General features: G+C 41.9%; 1 protein-coding gene across 1 annotated transcript in view; it reads right to left on the bottom strand.

Moving 5' to 3' along the window:
• CAT (catalase) overlaps positions 1 to 12,706 on the bottom strand; it is a 35,330-nt gene extending 22,624 nt beyond the window's left edge. Inside the window, 3 exon segments of the mRNA XM_003910050.4 lie at positions 641 to 751; positions 2,369 to 2,540; positions 12,541 to 12,706. Coding sequence (XP_003910099.3) covers positions 641 to 751; positions 2,369 to 2,540; positions 12,541 to 12,606 — 349 coding nt within the window. The 5' untranslated portion in view covers positions 12,607 to 12,706.
• Between the last annotated feature and the right edge of the window lie 7,334 nt (positions 12,707 to 20,040).

The following is a 20,040-nucleotide window of genomic DNA, read 5'->3' as shown; positions in this document are numbered from 1 at the left end:
TGCCAAAAGGATGAGGCTAACATTAAGAAAATGAGTTAAAATATTGGTTCTTAGTTCTTAATTTTATTTATTTTTACATTCCACGGTATTTTTAAAATGCTGAGACTGACACAGAAACGGAACTAGTCAAGCAGTAGGCATGATGAAATATAGTATGATAGATCTAATGCTATCTCTGTAACGTGAGAAACATCACTTAGCCTCTCAAAAACGAAAAGAATCCCACCCTGCAAAGTGGGATTTTTTTTTCTCTACAATTAGAGACTGTATCTGTAAAGCACCTGACCACGGCTGGCATAGAGTTAATTCTCAATAAAGGTCACTGTAGACATGGTTTATTAAATAAGATTTCCACTCTATTCTTCTGTTAGAGGCAACCACTTTGAGGAAAGCTCTTTCCAAATGTCACAGAATTGCAGAGGTAGCCTCTGTGTAAGTGTGATTTCCTAAGACCTCAACAAACAGAAATATAAGTAACTTCCTGTGTGTCTCCAAATATGTCTTCTACTGTAAAACCTTGCCATAATTTGGAGAAGTGCTTGTTTCCTATTTTCTAATAACTTTTTCTTCAAGTTATAAATGTCCCCAAAAAGGTGAAGTTGAGGTAAGCCATACCAATCACGCCAATAAACCAACTTACCAACAGTGGAGAACCGAACTGCGATGGGAGTCCTCTTTCCAATATGCTCAAATACCTTTGCCTTGGAATATTTGGTAATGTCATGTGTGACCTCAAAGTAGCCAAAGGCCCCTAACGAGAAAGACACAGAAATCCTTACCGTGAGACCATTACTCGGACATTCAGGTCCTTAACAGGCATGTGAGTAACAAGAGAAAATGATAGTTAGCGCCAGCCTTCTGGGGGCTTCCAGTGTAATGGGGGAAGGGGAAATGTCCAAACACAAAATAAAGAGGGTGAAAAGAAAAGCCCTATTCTATCACTCGTGTTAAGTTGAATGCCACATAGCTAGAGCCAAGAGAAGGAGGTGAGTGGGGCTAGAAGTAGTCAAGGTTGGCCCAAGGACACAGGACCTCAGAGGGGCCTGAAGTACAGGTAGGACCTATGAGAGAGAGAGAAGAGGAGATGAAACCACAGAGAAAGAGAGAATCTTTTCAACACCTAGCAAGGAAGATACAAAGCAAGCAACACACTAAACAAGTCAAGATGGAAAAATACACAAAAACCACTGGGGAAGATGGGAAGAAACCTTACTCAGGAAGAAGAGATGAAGAAATGCAGAAGTCCTAACTGGAAGTCCCAGTCAGCAAGCTAAGAGAAACACTCCCTTTCTGTGGAGCTCTTTTTCCAACTGAGTATTTCACTTTCTTTCAAACACCACCCCTATCTTTTGTGTCTGATATAAGAGCAATAAAGTAAGTTTTACAGAAATTGCTGGAAAAAAGGAAAGGAAAAATCATCACAAACCCACTACCCTAACACAACTACCCCAAATTTTGCAGTTCATTCCAGTAATTACCCAATAAGTACACCATTTAAACTTAGTCGCAATTTGCAGTCGTGTCTGTATTTCTGTACAGCAGGTCCTCAAATAACATTGTTTGGTTCAACATTGTTTCATTATAACGTTGATAAGAAAAAAATCTATTCCTAGCTGAGGTCACTATCTGTGTGGAGTCTGCATGTTCTCCCCATGTCCAGATAGGTTTTCTCCTGGTACTCCAGCTTCCCCCCATACCCCACAGATGTGTGCGTTAGGTGAACTGGCATGTCTAAGTGGTCCCAGCGTGAGTCCACTCTGCAATGGACAGCATCCTGTCCACGGCTGGCTCTTGCCTTGTACCCCAACCTGTCAGGACAGGCTCTGGCCTCCCACCACCTTGAACTGGAATAAACTGGTAAATAACAATCTTATTTTACTAATCTTTCTTAAAGGTATGTATGGCTCACATTTATTTCAATGTTTAATATTAGATGTATTTTGAGTCTCTATTTAGAAGTTTGGTGATATTTTATCAATCAGAAATATGCCATAGGAACTTAACTCTTGCTTATGTCAATTAGCCTATCGTAAAATTCGTTTCATTACATGTCGTTTAGCTTAAAGTCAAAGTTTCCAAGAACCTATTGACATTAAGTGAGGACTTACTGTATTTTTATTCCTTCAATGAACTGCATGATAGGAAAAATGGAAGACTGCTATTTTTAAAAGAAACTATTTTATATGTGTTTAATCTGAGGAAATAACCATCATTTATTTACTAATTTCCCCACCGCAGGACGTTTCTCCTTTTTCCCACAAATGGAGATTTGGCACTTGTGTTAAAGGTCCTCCAATCCTTTGGGAAATAATACTTGACCCAGGTGCTGGGAAACAATCTTTTTACAGCAAATAAACACAGCACTTACCTGCTCCTTTAGCATGCACGACTCGCTCGGGAATTCTCTCTCGGTCAAAGTGAGCCATTTCATCAGTGAAAACCACATCCTGAACAAGAAGGGGCCCACGGGGCCCCACTGTAATCACATTAAGTTTGTCTCCTACTGGGTTACCAGCTCCAGTGGTCAGGACATCAGCTTTCTACGTGAACACAGAAAGAAAGTGCAGGAGAGTTAGCACAATCAAACCTTTCATTTACACTGTCACGGATACATAGCTTTGCAATGTTTATATCATCTGCCCTCTTTTTACATTTCCTGTGTCCAAAGTACTAAAATCCGACAAGATGGGCCATTGCCTGAAACTTTCAGTCATGCCTCAGAAACCTTTGACAAATCTCAACACCAATCTGCTAAGAAACTTACTCTGAAGAGCAGAAAGATGATTTTGGAGCCTGAAAATGTGCTCAGCACCTGCTCCAGAGAAAGCCACTGGGTTCTGCAAAGCTCCCAGAGAGGTGCCTAAAAGCATCCTACAAATTTAACAGTGAAATCTCCAACCCAACAATGAGAAGATGGTCTCCAGGGAAGCTGTGCTGGTCAATACTTTACTCAGAACTTACAGATGCTTTATTACTGCCACGATGTTCAAGTACGCTACCCTGTTTAGTGCATCTCAAACAATGTACACCAGCTATTTGCAACATCTCTTTTCAATTAAAAAAAAAAAAAAGTCAATGGCTTTTACTGTCACTAAAAGTAAACTGTTACTGGTAAGGTGGATTACAGTACCAATGTTTTAAAGATAGCAAATGTCTCTGAAATAGGATAGGTTACTTTACTGTAATAAAGAATTAATTTTAATCTACCTGATTCTCCAATTTCAGTTACATTGGAAGACACTCAGCTGTCCCTCCTCTAGAGTGAGAGCGGCATTCTTCTAGCCCCACGTGATCCTGGAAGCTCTTAGCTTCATCTAGTTCCAGGGTCAGAGAATACTTTTGACCACAGACAAGTGCCTCTGCAGTGTCTTCCCCCGGTCACTGGAAATCAGGAGAGACTTGGAGGTGATGCAAAGCTACGCCACCCCCACCTGGGAGAGGAACTCAATGGTGTCTATGACAAACCTCAAAGACCAACTTCACACACAGAGAAAAGCACTATTTTTAGTATTTCCACACACCTGGAGTGGAGTATGTAGTTTTACTCCCCGCGCATGTCTGTCCTGCATATTAAAACAAATTCCTGCCTCTTCTCTAGAAGGCAATAGGGTGGGGAGTAGGCACTTAAAAAACCACAAAAGATCTGTGAGCTGTCTGAAAAAAGACACTGAATAAAGGAGACCGTGCAATTTGCAAAACTAATAAACAAGACCATCTCACACACTAGGAAATGCCCTTGCCACTAGAGTTCTATCTTCATCCAAGTGGGAAGAGGCCAACATGGCACCAGGGAGAAACCATGAGTGCCAGCATTACAGCCTGGGTCCAACTTCCAGTTCTGCCAATTACCAGCAATGGAGCTGCTGGCAAGTGACTTATTTATGAGTCTCCATTTTCATCTGCAAAACAGAATAATAACCACCTCCTAGGGTTAACACATGAATTAAAAGAGTTAAATGTAAAATGCAAGCCACACGTTCAGCACATATATGCTGTCACTTCACTGACTGTGAGAACATGACCTCACAGCAGAAGGAGCAAAGCATCTGAAGTTTTATTTTTCTAGTAATCATGACAGATGCCTACTCCTCCATCCACACTCTCTCACTCTACCATCTCTGTTCCTAAACCCATCTAGCAAAGCCCCTTCTAAACTGTCACAGTTTAAGGGTCCAATCAACACTTACCACCCAATCACACCACTCTTTTGAAGATACGTATGTTGCTAATACGTGTGACCCTCTGCAGGTTTATTTTTAAAGTAGAAAATGAACCAGAAAAAAAAAATTCACTTTCTAAAGTAGAAAATGAACCAGAAAAAGAGCAATTTCACCTTTAGTTTAAACCTAAAGCCTTGGTTTTCAACCTTGGCAATGCACTGAAATCACCTGGGGAGCTTTTTAAAGTCTCCTGATGCACGGGTCATTCCCACTAGAGATGTCTGATAGAAGTACCCTGGCTGAGGCCTGGGCTATTTTTAAATGATTCCTGTTCAAGCTAGGATTGAAAACCACTGACCTAGAACTACTGAGTGATAACAAAATTAAAGTAATTAGAGAGCCAGAGCAAACCAAATCTGTCCTTTACATGCTCTTTTCAACATATAAACAAGGTATTTAAGGAAGCCTTTTAAAAATAAAGGGACATCCAGGCTGGGCGCGGTGGCTCACACCTGTAATCCCAACACTTTGGGAGGCTGAGGTGGGTGGATCACCTGAGATCGGGAGTTTGAGACCAGCCTGACCAACATGGAGCAACCCTGTCTCTACTAAAAATACAAAATTAGCCAGGTGCGGTGGGGGGGTGCCTGTAGTCCCAGCTACTCGGGAGGCTGAGGCAGAAGAATTGCTTGAACCCAGGAGGTGGAGGTTGCAGTGAGCCAAGATCATGCCATTGCACTGCAGCCTGGGCTACAGGAGAGAAACTCCGTCTCAAAAAAAAAAAAAAAAGGACATCCCATAATAAAAGATAAAAAGTATGAGAAAAGATACCAAGAAGCTCAGTAAAAGGAATGCTAAACAGGCGAGAGTGTTATTTACATGCCAGCATCCTTAAAGTGGAGAGGGAGCTGTCCCTAAGGGAGAGATGAGAGCACATCACATGTTCCCTTCTGGTCTGGTTACTGAATTAGGGTGATATGGTCAAGAATAAATACCACACCCAAAGGCAGCAGGTGCAGAGTTGGATAAACGAATAAAGTACTAAAGCTTGAGGTGGTCTTTCCTGATGACACTGACTAATAAGAGTCGGAATGCTGGAATTATGGCAGTCCTCCCTCCTGCCCAACAAAGGAATCCCCTCCTTAACATCAATCCTGTTAAGAAATGAAACCTGAGTTTTTAAGTTACAAATGGAGGCTTCAGAATCTCTTCCATTTCCCCACTCTAATAGTTAGATCAATTGTCCTCATTTATATAACAGCTTTCCTCGCACAAGCTCTTGTACATACAATTTACCTTCAAAGCCAGTGGGGCAGGAAAGCTTCAACAGTCAGCAATAGAAAAGGGAAGCCAGGGAGCAAAAACTAGAAAGGAAAAGATCCCCCAACTTCAGGGGATGTTTAGAGCAACATTGGGTAAGAGGAACTGATCTAAACTGAAAGATAGAGCATTTATTAATATTAGAAGGTGAGGAGCAGGATGCAGTGTATTTAAGATGAAAATAATTCATGCAATGAAGATTTACTAGATGAAATGAGAGAGTGGGGCTAGAAAACGGACCACACAAGTTATCTCACTTAAGCTTCCCAATAATCCAGAGATGGATGTTATTAATCCCAACTATAAACTCAGAAAACTTAAGTAACTTTGCAGAAATGTCAGTGTTGTGGCACAGGTTTACTTGTTACATGTAACAAGTAAGAACAGGCAAAGAGATTTCCTCCAACTTGCAATTCTTGTTTTTAACTCAATGAATGACTTTAGAGCCAGAGTATTTTTAAAGACAGAAAAGCTTTTCTATGGCTGAACAACTTCAAGACCTCTCTCTGGGAAAGTAGCATTGGTTCTTGTTAACATGTTTCCATCTTCCTGGCTGCTAGCTCCCATGACATCCACACGTCTCTCTCCTGAAGTGCTCTCTCTATCCTGCCCCACACCACCCATGAAGCAGGGCCAAGGGAAGCACCTTCTTGTGCCCCTTATAACAAAATACTGTAATTGCCTGTTCACATCACTGTTTTTCTTTCTGAGATGGAGTCTTGCTCTGTTGCCCAGGCTGGAGTACAGTGGCGTGGTCTCATCTCACTGTACCCTCCGCCTCCTGGGTTCAAGTGATTCTCCCAACTCAGTAGTCGGGATTACAGGCACCTGCCACCATGCCCGGCTAATTTTTGTATTTTTAGTAGAGACGGAGTCCCATCATCTTGGCCAGGCTGGTCTCGAACTCCTGACCTCAAGCGATCCGCCCGCCTTGGCCTCCCAAAGTGCTGGGATTACAGGCATGAGCCACCGCGCCCAGTCTGTCACTGTTTTTCCTCTCTAGACTGTGTACTCCTTTTACATCTATATCCCTGATCCTAATACACTGCTCAATATACTAACAAACACAAAACAAATGTGTGTGGATTCAGCATGCAAATAAACTAAACCATGGACCAATATGATATGGCCAAGAGCCTTTCTAAGGAGAAGGAGGAAGCAGCAACAGCCTATCCCTTTCCCTGCATCTCCCCTCCAAAAAATGAGAGAAATATTTTAATTTGTAAATTCTGATCAAACACCTTTAGACAAAATTGTTATGAAAACTGCCGCAGAAATTAGCTTGGCTAAAAACTGGCACAATTATTAGAGGTAGGGACTTAAAGGAAAATTCCATTTCGACTTTGCTGCTTTTATAGACTTCTTTTGGCCAGAGCTAATACAAAAGTGAAGAAATTTTCCTGGGAGGAGTATGGGAGGAGTAAGGTTGGCTTCATCTGGTGAAATATTTTATCAGCATATTACACTTTCCACTTAGTTCCCTTCACTCACAGAAGTCTCAAGAACCTAAACATGTTCTTCCACTTTTAATTAAAAGATTGGTAATGCAAATTGCCCCTGTCAGTCCCAGAAGAGTCATAATGATGTCTTCTCATTCTATGATAAAGAATGTGCCTAGCATTTTCTAGCGAATAACTGCCTAACATTCTCCATTTATTCAACAAAGATTCAAGTGCCTACAACGTGTATACCCAAATACAGGAAACCAAAGACTGTCCTGACCCTCAAATTTCTTACTCTGTGGGAAAATAATAAGGGCAGTCTAGATATTGGCGGCTGTGGAAGCTAAAGCAACTCCATCTTAGACACTAATCCACCATGCTGACTTCTGATTAACTCCAGTTTTAAGATTTCCAGTTTATCCATTATTCCTTGTGAAAGAGCCCCCATTTACTATAAATCCTGCCCTGAGGTCAAACAACCTTGACATTATCATACTTCAGTCATCCCATACCTCCCTTCTGAATCACCCTTCCCTATGGTATTTATTAAGCCCTGGGTCTGAGGGGTAATGGTGTGGGATCCACCATCTTGTCTCAGCAACATGCAAGACACGGACATAGTTTCTGGTCATAAGTGTGTATTAAACATTTCTTTCTGAGAAACTTGATTTGTCAGCCTCTTTGTTTGGCCTCTCAGCTTCCTCAGACTTTGGGAGTAAGTTTGCATAGACCTACCCTCCATGGAAAAGCTTAGAAAAAGAAACGAAACCTTAAAAACTTTTATCCCATCTCCCATAGTCTCTCCCATTGCACATTAAGACTTAGCGATCCCATGCCTAGGTATATTTCAGGAGAAATGAAAGCACATGTGAACCAAGGGTTAAGTCACTCAGTCACCCCTTCTCCATCCCAAATGTTGGCAGTATAACATCAATGCAGTTATTACCAGGGTTACCCTAAAAAACATAGACCCTCACAGCCTATAATGCATAGGCAACTCACTGACACAAATGGACAGTCTAAGACCTCTGCCAGGTAATAAGAGAACTGTATAAAAAGGTAAAGTTTGAAATGTTCAAATTCTCCCATTTTAAAGGGATCAGAGGTTACTTATTAATACTTCCCATTTACCTCCAAGAGCACTGGCAGCAAGCTGCACTTAAAAAAAAAAAAAAAAAGAAAGAAAAACAATAACAACAACAACAACAACAACAAAAAACAGGAAATGGGTTAAAGGTAAGTATCCCAAAAGAAGAGCCCATGGCTTTCTGAGCAGTGAGCAGTGAAGTTCCCATTTAAGTTCCCTTCAAAGTCACTGGGAATACCTGCAGAACCACCTCCCTCCTGCCAAGACAGAAAAAGAAATAAGAATTTTTAAGTGGATCGAGGTCATACTCATGAACACATCTGACTCAGTGCTCACTTATTAAAGTTTACAAAACTCCCAATTCACCTGTCAGCAAACCAAATCTGACCACAGAAGATACGCCCAATAAATTGCTTTCACATTGGTTGACTGTGTTTCCAAAAAAGGATACTCTGATTCTTGAGAGAGGAGGCAACAGAGTGCTCTCCTATAGTAGTCCCAAATCGTAAAGCTCTCCCAGATGAGTAAAGCGTCAAAACTAATTGGGAAGTGGAAGACAGCATATTAGCACAAAGCTGCCCACTTAGATAAAAGCATTTACCAAGCAAGGGAGACTTTTTTTTTTAATGCCATCTGTTACTGTCTTAATTTTCTAACAGAATATCTTAATGTCAGAAAGTAAAAATGACATATTCTTTAAAAAGAGATTATGTTGTGTGTCCATTGCCACATCACAAGAAAATGGATGGACAGATTTTCACCAAATATGAAACGTACGCTTTGGATAATGTAGTAGAGTAAGCTTCCTGGACACGGGTAGACTACCCCAGGTGTGGCCTGTAACAGAGTTCTAGCCAACAGAATGTAAGTGGCAGTAACCCTGGACCCCAAACCTTACCACACTCATATACCCTTCTCCATGCTCTTGAGCCTTCTGTGCTGGACAGTGATGCCCAGGGCAACCTTAAAAGCCATGTGTTGACCAAGGGGGAGCTTCCTTCAGCCTGGTACCCTCAATAACTGTGGGAAGCAGAGCACCCACCCACCTCCTTCAACCTCAAACCACTTTGGGCCATTCATGTAGGAAAGGAATACATTTCTTTTTTTTTTTTTCTTTTTGAGATGGAGTTTCACTCTTGTTGCCCAGGCTGGAGTGCAATGGCACGATCTCGGCTCACTGCCACCTCCACCTCCCGGGTCACCTCCGCCTCCCAGGTTCAAGCGATTCTCCTGCCTCAGCCTCCTGAGTAGCTGGGATTACAGGCATGCATCACCACGCCCAGCTAATTTTGTATTTTTAATAGAGACAGGGTTTCTCCAAACTGGTCAGGCTTGTCTCGAACTCCTGACCTCAGGTAATCCACCCGCCTCAGCCTCCCAAAGTGCTGGATTACAGGCGTGAGTCACCGCACCCGGCCATAAATTTCTAATATGTTTATACCATGATACATGTTGAGATTTATTATTATAACACTTAGCCTATACATGATTTCACATGATTTAACTTAAAATATGGGCTATGAATCAATAATTTAAAAGCAATTCAATTTTTAAAAGGACAGAAAATTTGAACATATACTTCAAAGGAATATATACCAATGACCAATAAGCATGTAAAAAGATGCTTTGCATCATTAGTCATCAGAGCAATGCAAATTAAAACCATAATGAGATACCACTGCATGTCCAACAGCTAAAAGCAAAAGACTGACAGCACCAAAAGCTGATAGGATATGGAGCAACTAGAACTCCATACACTGCTGATGAAGTATAAAATGGTACAACCACTTTGGAAAAAGGCTCAGCAGTTTCTCATAACACATTCACTTACCTTATGACCCAGTAAATCTACTCCTAGACCTACTCCTAGGTATTTCCTAAGAGAAATAAAAGCATCTGTGCACAAAAAGACTTATATAAGAATTTTTATAGCAGCTTTATTTATTTTTCATTTTTAAGACAGGGTCTCCCTCTGTCACCCAGGCTAGAGTGCAGTGGCGTTAATCATGGCTCACTGCAGCCTCCACACCCCAAGCTCAAGCAATTCTCCCACCTCAACTTCCCCAGTAGCTGGGACTACAGGCATGTGTCACCATGTCTGGCTACTTCTTTTACTTGTTGTAGAGATGGGGTTTCACTATGTTGCCCAGGCTGGTCTCAAACTCCTGAGCTCAAACAATCCTCCCACCTTAGCCTCCTAAAGTGGTAGGATTACAGGCATGAGCCTTCATGCCCAGCCACAGCAGCTTTACTTACAATAGAAAAAAAATTAAATAGCCCAGGTGTCCAGCAACAGGATATTCAAATGGTGCTATATTCATATAATGGAATCCTACTCAGCAATGAAAAGAACAAATTTTTTTCAACTTTTCTGAATGTTTGAAATTTTTCGTTTAAAAAAGTGTTTGAAAATTATATAGGCTATAAGGCATATACATAATTCCTTTTGGAGGGCCCTGGGGGGAGGGAGAAGTGCCTCAAAGAAGTAAGCGGTTTTTACTCAGAGCAGCTAAAATCGAGGAACAATAAGACATCAATGTGACTGCCAATCAGGACGATGTACACAGTGCACTAAGACGCCATGGACAAAGGGGACTGCCGTATTTCAATTAAGAGCCTCCCAACTATGGATGAGCTTTTTGAGTCAGCCATTTCTCACATGGGCAACTACGTAAGGTAAATCAACAGCAGGGACTTCAACAGTTCATGATTCTCCCAAACAAGGAAGAAGGCAGCTAGTCTCAGAATAAAGGGGAGTCCTTTAAAAATGAAAATATTGGCCGTGTGCGGTAGCTCACACCTGTATCTCAGTACTTTCAGCGGCCAAGGCGGGTGGGTCACCTGAGGTCAGGAGTTCCAAACCAGCCTGGCCAACATGGAGAAACCCCATCTGTACTAAAAATACAAAAATTAGCTGGGTGTAGTGGCGGGGACCTGTAATCCCAGCTACTTGGGAGGCTGAGGCAGGAGAATTGCTCAAACCCGGGAGGCAGAATTCGCAGTCAGTGGAGATCTTACCACTGCACTTCAGCCTGGGCAACAGAGCAAGACTCCATCTCAAAAAAAAAAAAAAAAAGAAAAGAAAATATTTTGTTTTGTAAAAATCTCACTACTTTGTCCACACTTTTCTCAATTCACCAAGTATTCATGAAAACTTCAGTGTGAACCAGGATTTGCACCCACTGGGTAAGGAAAGAGTCTTGGGTCCAAGAAGCTGAATTCTAACCTTGTCTCTGCCACTAAGTAGTGGCACATCCTTTACTAAGACTCCACGTGTCTCTGGTTCACTTTAAGAGCTCATGAACCATCCTAATGGTATATAACAAAGAACAGGGCCAAGAGGGGAGATTTTCCAGGCCCTTGGAGGAGAATGGCAGCCTTGTCCCAAACAGGGAACCATTAAAGCAATCCATGAGCACTTAGCATTAATACCCCAGTTCGTGAGCCTGAGTTTTGAGCAACAGCACTAGGCAGAATGGGGAAAACAGGGCTGCAGTCCTCTCTCTACCATTAACCAGCAGCCAGGGAACAGGGCAAGACCTTTAGACTCCCTGGGCCAATCTGCCAACAGAAGACTCAGACCAGATGCGGTCTCATCCAATCCAACCTCCTCATAGATGCCCTCTGCACCCATGGGCACAGGCCAGGAATGCCTCCCCCACCACCAAGTTAAAATCCTACTCATTTTTAAAAATTCCTGTTCAAATGTCACCTGCTTTGTCCGGCCCACCTGGTCACTCCGCTGCATTCTAGCTATATTAGAGCCCTCACCACGCTGGAGTGTAATCATCTGTTTATGTGTCTTGTCTCCCAGACTAGACTCTTAGCTTCTCAAGACTGTTGTTCTTGCCTCATTGGAATTTGTACACCTTGCCCCGAACAGTGTCTAGCACCTGCAGGCGCTCAAAGAATAGAATAAATGCATTAACCAATCCCTAATGTCACCCCCCAGCTCTAAAATGCTAGGCCTGATATTTTGAAGTGCAAATGAGACAATGGATGTGAAAATTCTTTTATTTAGTCGTTTAATAATGTGCATAGTACGTACCAGTCACTGTGATTGGTGCTGGAGACATCAAGGTGATAAAACACAATCCCTGCCCTGCTGGGACCCCACAACTATGAAAGCGTGTAAACACTATTTGAAGAAGGGCAGCGTTAGAGCCTGGTTCCACTTCCCTCTCTGACTTCCTTGCAGCTGCAGCTCTCTGCCTCTTTCCCCATGAGCCCTCATTCTGTCCTCAAGCTGCGACCTCTGTCCCAGTTGGCAAAAGTGCAAAATTCTGAAGCAACCACCCGAGCCCGTCGCGGACAACAAAGCCTGCAGGCCCGCGCCCCGCTACCCGGACCCCCCTCCTCTGCTCCGGCGAATGTAAGAGTCCGTTTGCACCGAAGGGGATCCCCCTCCCCGCCCAGTGAGCCGCCGTACAGTCCCTCCCAGCGCCGTCCCAGGGGAAGCCGGGCCGTTACTCGCCGACGCCCCTACTTTCTAAACGGACCCTCGGGCCCGCTCGGGGAGCACAGGGTGTACCTGCGCGGCCCGCTGCTCCTTCCAGTGCTTCATCTGGTCGCTGGCGGGATCCCGGCTGTCAGCCATGGCGTTCGGTTGGCGGTGCGCAACACTGCAGGAAGCCTTCAGCAGGCAAAAGTGCCTGTTGCCCCGCGGCCGCGGCGACTTCAGGCTCAGCCAATCAGCACCGCCCCCTCGTCCCGCCCCCTCGGGAGGACTGCCTTCTGATTGGCTGTTCGGCGCTAGGCAGGCCGAGATTGGAAGCCCAATGGGCGTGGAGCAGGGCTCCCCAAGGGAGGCGGTGCCCCAGAACCCGGAGATACCCGGGAGGGTGCGGAAAGGAGGGGTCCCGCGCTAGTCCAGCGATTGGAGAGCCTCGCCCCGCCTGCCCCGGGTACCCGCAATAGCCGAACCCAGGTATCAGCATCCCTCAGGCCGGTATCAGCATCCCTCAGGCCGCCCCAGGACGCGGCCGTTGGTGGCCTGCCAGTTTTGCAGAGGGAATACTAGACCCTGCTGAGTGGGGCCTTGCACTCTAACTGTGCTTTTTCTGCTCTTAAAAAGTCAGCAATCTTGGGTCAAATTACTCTGTACGAAATTAAATTTTGCCATACGCTAATGTAAGTATTATTTGCAACCAAAGGATGGATGGATGCTTTTCTTTTTCTCTCTTAGCTTTTCTTAACTTATTCGTGGATTATCACTTACTAGACTAGTATACTAATTATTTAATATAAAAACACTCTGAAACGTTTATCTCCGCACAGATGGGTGTTGATTTCCTCCTTTACCATAGAAAAACAACTTAACTTAGATGGGAAAAATGTATTCCACTCCGGTACACTGCCAAATTGGCTTCTTTAAACACTGGAGAAATCTGCTTCCCCAAATTTTACTCCCAGGTAGGCAGAAATTTAGAAAAGCTCTGTGTCTTTCAAAAGCTATGTTGAACAGTAAAATAGTCCCATTTAGTACAATATTTAGTAAGTTACTGACTAGTTTGTCATTGTAATCAAAGAGTTTGAATGATTTCTACACCTCAGGTGCTAGGATTTATCTTCAAGCACCTTAATATATATAAATAGTATATACCATCCTCTTCAAATTAAAAGTTATCAGCTTTTTATTTTTTCCAGTACAACTAGATGTAATGGGTGGATATATAATAGTGGAAACTTCACGTTGTTCTTGATCTTACAAAAGTATGATAAGAATCTTGGGCATAAAAGTGGAACTTTAGCAGTTTGTTGGAAAAGAAAGCCACAAATTGATCTTTAGCACCCTATACTTTTCCTGTATTAAAAACAATTGTAAAGATGCTGTTGGCTGTGTAATTTGGTGTCTTTTTCTACAGATTAGGAAACAGAAGTATAGGGAGGTTAAATAACTTGCCCAAAGTTACACAGTTATTAAGGGATAGAGTCAGGATTCTAGCTTCAGCTCCAAAGTCTCCAAAGTCCACAGTTTGTTGAATAAATAAATGTTGAGATAATCAAACAAGTCATCTTCTTAACTAACCAACACAAATATCAACAAAATAAATAAGAAGAGACCTGGAGTCATATGTTAACCTTTGTTCATTATATAAACACTATCCAGCATATGTGGCTTTTTTCCCTTTGTTTTTGTTACTCTGGGTTTCGATTGCAGGTAAAGAAGTATTTCTAGAGAAAGAATTGGAGAAACAAGACTGGTTTCTGATCTTGTCATATCTTGTATTTTAAAATAAAGGGCACGCTTACAAGTAATGACAATAAATTTATAATGTTACATAGGAGGCTGGGTGCGGTGGCTCATGCCTGTAATCCCATGTCTTTGGGAGGCCAAGGCAGGCGGATCACTTGTGGCCAGGAGTTTGAGACCAGCCTGGTGAAACCCCACCTGTACTAAAAATACAAAAATTAGCTGGGTGTGGTGGCACGCACCTGTAATCCCAGATACTCTATCCCTTAATAACTGTGTAACTTTGGGCAAGTTATTTAACCTCCCTATACTTCTGTTTCCTAATCTGTAAAATGAAGATAATATTAGTATCTAACTGATAGGGTTGTTGAAAGGGTTAACTAAGCAAATACACAAACAACTTAGAATAGTCCCTGGTATATAGTAAGTGCTCAATAAACTATGGATGGGAGGATTCTGACCCACATGGAGTTTAGTCTTGGCAGTACGGATCGGGCAGGTAGAAAATCTTGAATCTCAGCTACGCAGGAGGCTGAGGCAAGAGAATCGCTTGAACGCGAGAGGCGGAGGTTGCAGTGAGCCAAGTGTTGCAGTGAGCCAAGATCGTGCCACTGCACTCCAGCCTGGGTGACAGAGTGAGACCCCATCTCAAAAAAATTAAAAATTAAAAAAAGTCACATATTAGGTGGAAGTTCTATCGACTATATTTTAATTACAGTTTAAAAACACTTCTAAAAATCAGCCCTAGTTTAAAAATACTTGAAACCAAACCTGTTTGACTCCTAAAGATAATTGCAGGTGATTGGTTAGGTGAACAAATTGGGTTCTAGGTTTTAATATTGTAGTCATTTGAATTCATGGGTATTTTTATTGGTATGAATAAAAATGTTATTTAAAAAATGCTCTTCTCAGATTTTCAGAACTCAATGAAAATAAAATGTACTGGCACAAGACATACTGTTATTAATCCTGATATCACCAAATTTGAAACAAACTTACAAAGTAGACCATATAACAAATGTTCGAGAAAAATGTTTGAGTACTCAGCTGGGAATCTTTATAGACAAATTTTATTTCATCAGTATTGCAAGAAAAGAATGGAGAGAATGAACATTATGTTTTGTTGGATGACAGGCGTACAAAACAGCACAAGGGGTAATTATTCTGTTCTGATTCCACCCATCCTCAGAGAGGCCGAGAATGTTCTACATATTTCAGTTTCATTCTCTTCACAGTGGCCTCATGAGGTAAATTCAGAGTTAGGCAAAAAGGAAGGAAAAAGAACACAACAAGAAAAAAACAGAGTTGCAATTCAGTATTGGTTATTGGCTTTAAGAGAAGAGAGTAACCATCACCACAGCTCCATGACTCCTGTTCACTGGGGAACAGGCTTGAGCAAGCAAGAGAAGAAGGTGGGATTTGCTTTGAAAAGTAGCAGTGCCGTATATGCAGTAGCAGCACATACTTTTTGCTCTGCCTATTTGGCTGCACGTATCTTTCCCGCTTTAATATGAATAATTACCTACTTGGGAGGAGGCAACCCAGATGTCCCCTGGTGTCTGGTGATGTCCATAGCATGAGCTATCCTAAGGGGAAGAACATGGATGTGACTTTTTCCGCCTCGGCCTTACGTGCCATGCTACTGATCTGGTGTTTACAAAAAGAGGAAACATAGGCCAGGCCTGGTGGCTCACGCCTGTAATCCCAGCACTTTGGGAGGCCAAAGTGGGTGGATCACTTGAGGTCAGGAGTTCAAGACCAGCCTGGTCAACATGGCGAAACCCTGTCTCTACTAAAAATACAAAAATTAGCTGGGTGTGGTGGCGCTTGCCTATAGTCCCAGCTACTCATGAGGCTGAGGCAGGAGAATCGCTTGACCCAGGAGGCAGAGGTTGCAGTGAGCCGGGGTCATACCACTGCACTCCAGCCTGGGTGACAGAGCAAGACTCCATCTCAAAAACAAAACAAAACAAAAAACAGAGGAAACATAGAAATAAGAATTGGGAATTTGTTTTTACCTTACTTTTTTATACTTACTAATGGAGGCTTGGAAAATGCAGGATAAAATATCAGAAAAACAATCATTCAAAGATGATGATAAATAGGTAACATTTTTACCAATATTTTATCTCTTATATGTATGTAAAGGAGTGTGTGTGTGTGTGTGTGAGAGAGAGAGAGAGAGAGAAGAGAGTTTTACAATGGATCCTACAGAATACATAATCTTACACCCTGCTTTTTCCACCTAACATTATCAGACAAAACTTTTTGCAAGTCATTATATCTTCCAAAATATTATATTTTTCTCCTATGGCTACACAATTTGCAATCAAAGGACTATTCATTTATTTACATACTCCTTTATTGAGAACATTTAAATTGTTTTCTTCTATAACAGTACAGTGACATCCTTCCTCTACATTTGTATTTATTTCCTTAGGACCTATTTTCAGAGGTCATTTTTGGTTCAAGTCATTTGAACGTTTTAAGGTTCTTGTGACATGTTGTTGATTGTTTTCTGCAATGCTCGAGCTAGTTTATATCCTCACCGGCACTGAGAGTGTGGATTGGAAGTACAATTTTCAAGTAGGTGAATATCTGGATTCTGGATGTTCATCAATTGCGTATTTCATCACATTCTTCTGAGGGAGAAGGCCTCCCGTGTTATGTTTAGCCATAACCACTACCCCATGGGAGTCATCCAATACACTGAATGTCTGCTGCGTCCTGGGCTCCCTGCCTATTGGGCTCTGGGAGTACAGCAGCAAAGGAGGTGGACATAGACAAATAGGCAATAAACACTGCATCCTCAAAAGAAGCCAGAAGCCACATGGCTCAGCTTGGGGGCCTGTAGTTTATCATGTTGTCTTCTCAGGAAGACCTTCCTTGACCACCTCTTTTAACCTGATAGCTTCCTCTGGCACTTCCTGTCATGCCTTCCCTGCTTTATGTTTTCTCCATGAGCCTTCCCCCTTTTAACATACTATATAACTGATTTAATTTGTTTATTATGTATTTCTCCTACTAGAATAGAAGCCCATGAGGATTGGTGGGTTTTGTTTCTGGTTTTGTATTTTCTGCTTATTCTTAGCACCTGCAACAGTTTTCTGGCATCCAGGAGGTGTTAAACCAATATTTGACTAAATGAATGAACAAGCAAGTGAATTAATAGATGAGGTAACACCAAGATAAACCATATTACAAATAAACAGAGTAAGTGATGATTTGCCTTGAGGGATTTGAGAGAGAATTTGATCAGATCCCTGGCTGCAATACAGATACCCTCCCATTTCATTTTTAAATATATTTTCCTTTGGGACTTGAGTACTTTCCCATATTCTCAAAAAGAGTTCTCTTTTAAAAAATAGATATATTGCCAGATGCTGTGGTTCACACCTGTAACCCCAGCACTTTGGGAGGCCGAGGCGGGTGGATTGCCTGAGCTCAGGAGTTCGAGACCAGCCTGGGCAACATGGTGAAACCTCGTCTCTACTAAAAGTACGAAATTAGCCAGGCATGGTGACATGCACCTGTAATCCCTGCTACTCAGGAGACTGAGGCAGGAGAATCGCTTGAACCAGGGAGGTAGTGGTTGCAGTGAGCCAAGATCGCACCATTGCATTCCAGCCTGGGCAACAAAAGTGAAACTCTGTCTCAAAAAAAAAAAAAAAAAAACAGATCTATTAACCCCATTATGAACCTTCTGACATGGTACACCAGGAAGGACTCAACGTCGCTTCTGTGGTATTCCCACCTTGAATCTAATCTTGAGGAAACATGAGACAAACTCCAACTGAGGAACAGTCTATAACTGGCCTTTTCAAAATACCAGGATTATGAAAGTTAAGGACAAAAGAACTGTTCCAGTTTAAAGAAGACTAAGGAGACATGCCAACTAAGTATAAAGAGTGTTCCTGGATTGGGTCTTGGAACAGACAGAAAACGCTTGAGAAATATTGCGGAGACAATTTACGAAATTTCATATGGCCACTAATAAACTTAATATGAATAAGAATATTGTATCAATGTTAAACTTCCTTGTTTTAATCATTAGACTACAGTTATGTAATCTCTTACATCAGAGATTTCTTTTGTGTCTTAGAAAATACATATTGAAGTATTTAGTGGTAAAGAGGAATGATGTCTGCAACTTACCCTCAAATGGGCCAGAAAAAATATACATCATATATATTCATATACACATGTAAATAAAGATAGCAAGCACATGACAAAATAAATAGAGCAGAATCTGTGTAAACAGTAAACTGGAGTTATTTATACTATTTTTGTAACTTTCTGCAAATTAGTATTATATCAAAATAAAAATTTACAAATAAATATACATAGATTCCTAGGAGGAGTCATACATAAGCATCTTAGGTAATACCTTCATTACAAGTTATTCAGTAGCTGAGAGCAAGAATTGGGAACTCTTGCTTTTGTTACTTCTTCACCCCAACCTGAGGACCCCCATATGAAGATAAGGAAGAGGTGGAAGACATTAAATTCAAACTTCACCTACATCACCGTTTTGCCTTGGACCCAGTGACTTTTACAGAAACAAATTGAGACACAGAGAAGTTAAATAGATTAAAAGATAGAAATGTGGCTTAAGGCCAGGCACGGTGGCTCACACCTGTAATCCTAGCATTTTGGGAGGCCAAGGCAGGTGGATTGCCTGAGCTCAGGAGTTCGAGACCAGCCTGGGCAACATGGTGAAACCCATCTCTACTAAAAGTACAAAATATTAGCCATGCATGGTGGTGCATACCTGTAACCCCAGCTACTCAGGAGGCTGAGGCAGGAGAATCTCTTGAACCTGAGAGGCGGAGGTTACAGTGAGCCAAGATCATGCCACTGCACTCCAGCTTGGGTGACAGAGCAAGACTCTGTCAAAAAAAAGAAAGAAAGAAAGAGAGAAAGAGAGAGAAAGAGAAAGAAAGAAAGAAAGAAAGAAAGAAAGAAAGAAAGAAAGAAAGAAAGAAAGAAAGAAAGAAAGAAGAGAGAGAGAGAGAAAGAAAGAAGAAAACAAATAGAAAGAAAAAAGAAAAGAAAAGAGAAGAAAAGAAAAGAAAGACAGCTTGGAGTGGTGACTCATGCCTGTAAGGCCAGACTTCTGGAAGATTGAAGCAGGAGCATCTCTTGAGCCCAGGAGTTCAAGACCAGCCTGGGCAACATAGTGAGACCTCATCGTTACCAAAAAAAATAAAAATTAGCTGCCCTGGTGGTGCACACCTACAGTGCCAGCTACTCGGGAGGTTGAGATGGGAGGATCAGTTGAGCCCAGGAGGTGGAGGTTGATCAGTCCACTAATGATAGCTCACTGCACTCCAACCTGGGCAAGACAGCAAGATCCTGTCTCAAATAAATAAGTTAAAAAGTAGGAATATATAAGCAGTTAACCAGACAGGCTACACAGAGAAATGACCAAATTATTTTCTTAACCCTTATACATTATGAGATTTAATGTGTTAATACTTATAAAACCCTGAGATCATCTGACAAAAAGTACTCTAAGCTTGTCTTTTATTATCCTGAGATAAGGAATTACTTGACAATGAACATCGTTTCTGACTTTTTTATGACAGTATAATTGGTTGATATTAGTTTAATAAATATCGGTCACAATTTTCAAAATAGGCCCTGATTTATGACTGCCTTTGGTGATGTCTGGAACATGCCGTCTCTTGTGCTGTTAAGTTTACAGATTATTCTGTGTATTGTTCTGTTAGCAAGAACCCTAACAACACAAGTTTTGATGTCTGAAGTTAATTAAGTGCAAGGAAGCACCCTATCTTATAACAACTTGCATTCCTCAAACATCTGAGCTTCTGTTAT

The sequence above is a fragment of the Papio anubis genome, chromosome 12 (assembly GCF_008728515.1).
Source record: "Papio anubis isolate 15944 chromosome 12, Panubis1.0, whole genome shotgun sequence".
Taxonomy (NCBI): domain Eukaryota; kingdom Metazoa; phylum Chordata; class Mammalia; order Primates; family Cercopithecidae; genus Papio; species Papio anubis.
This window is presented reverse-complemented; position numbering and strand designations above follow the sequence as displayed.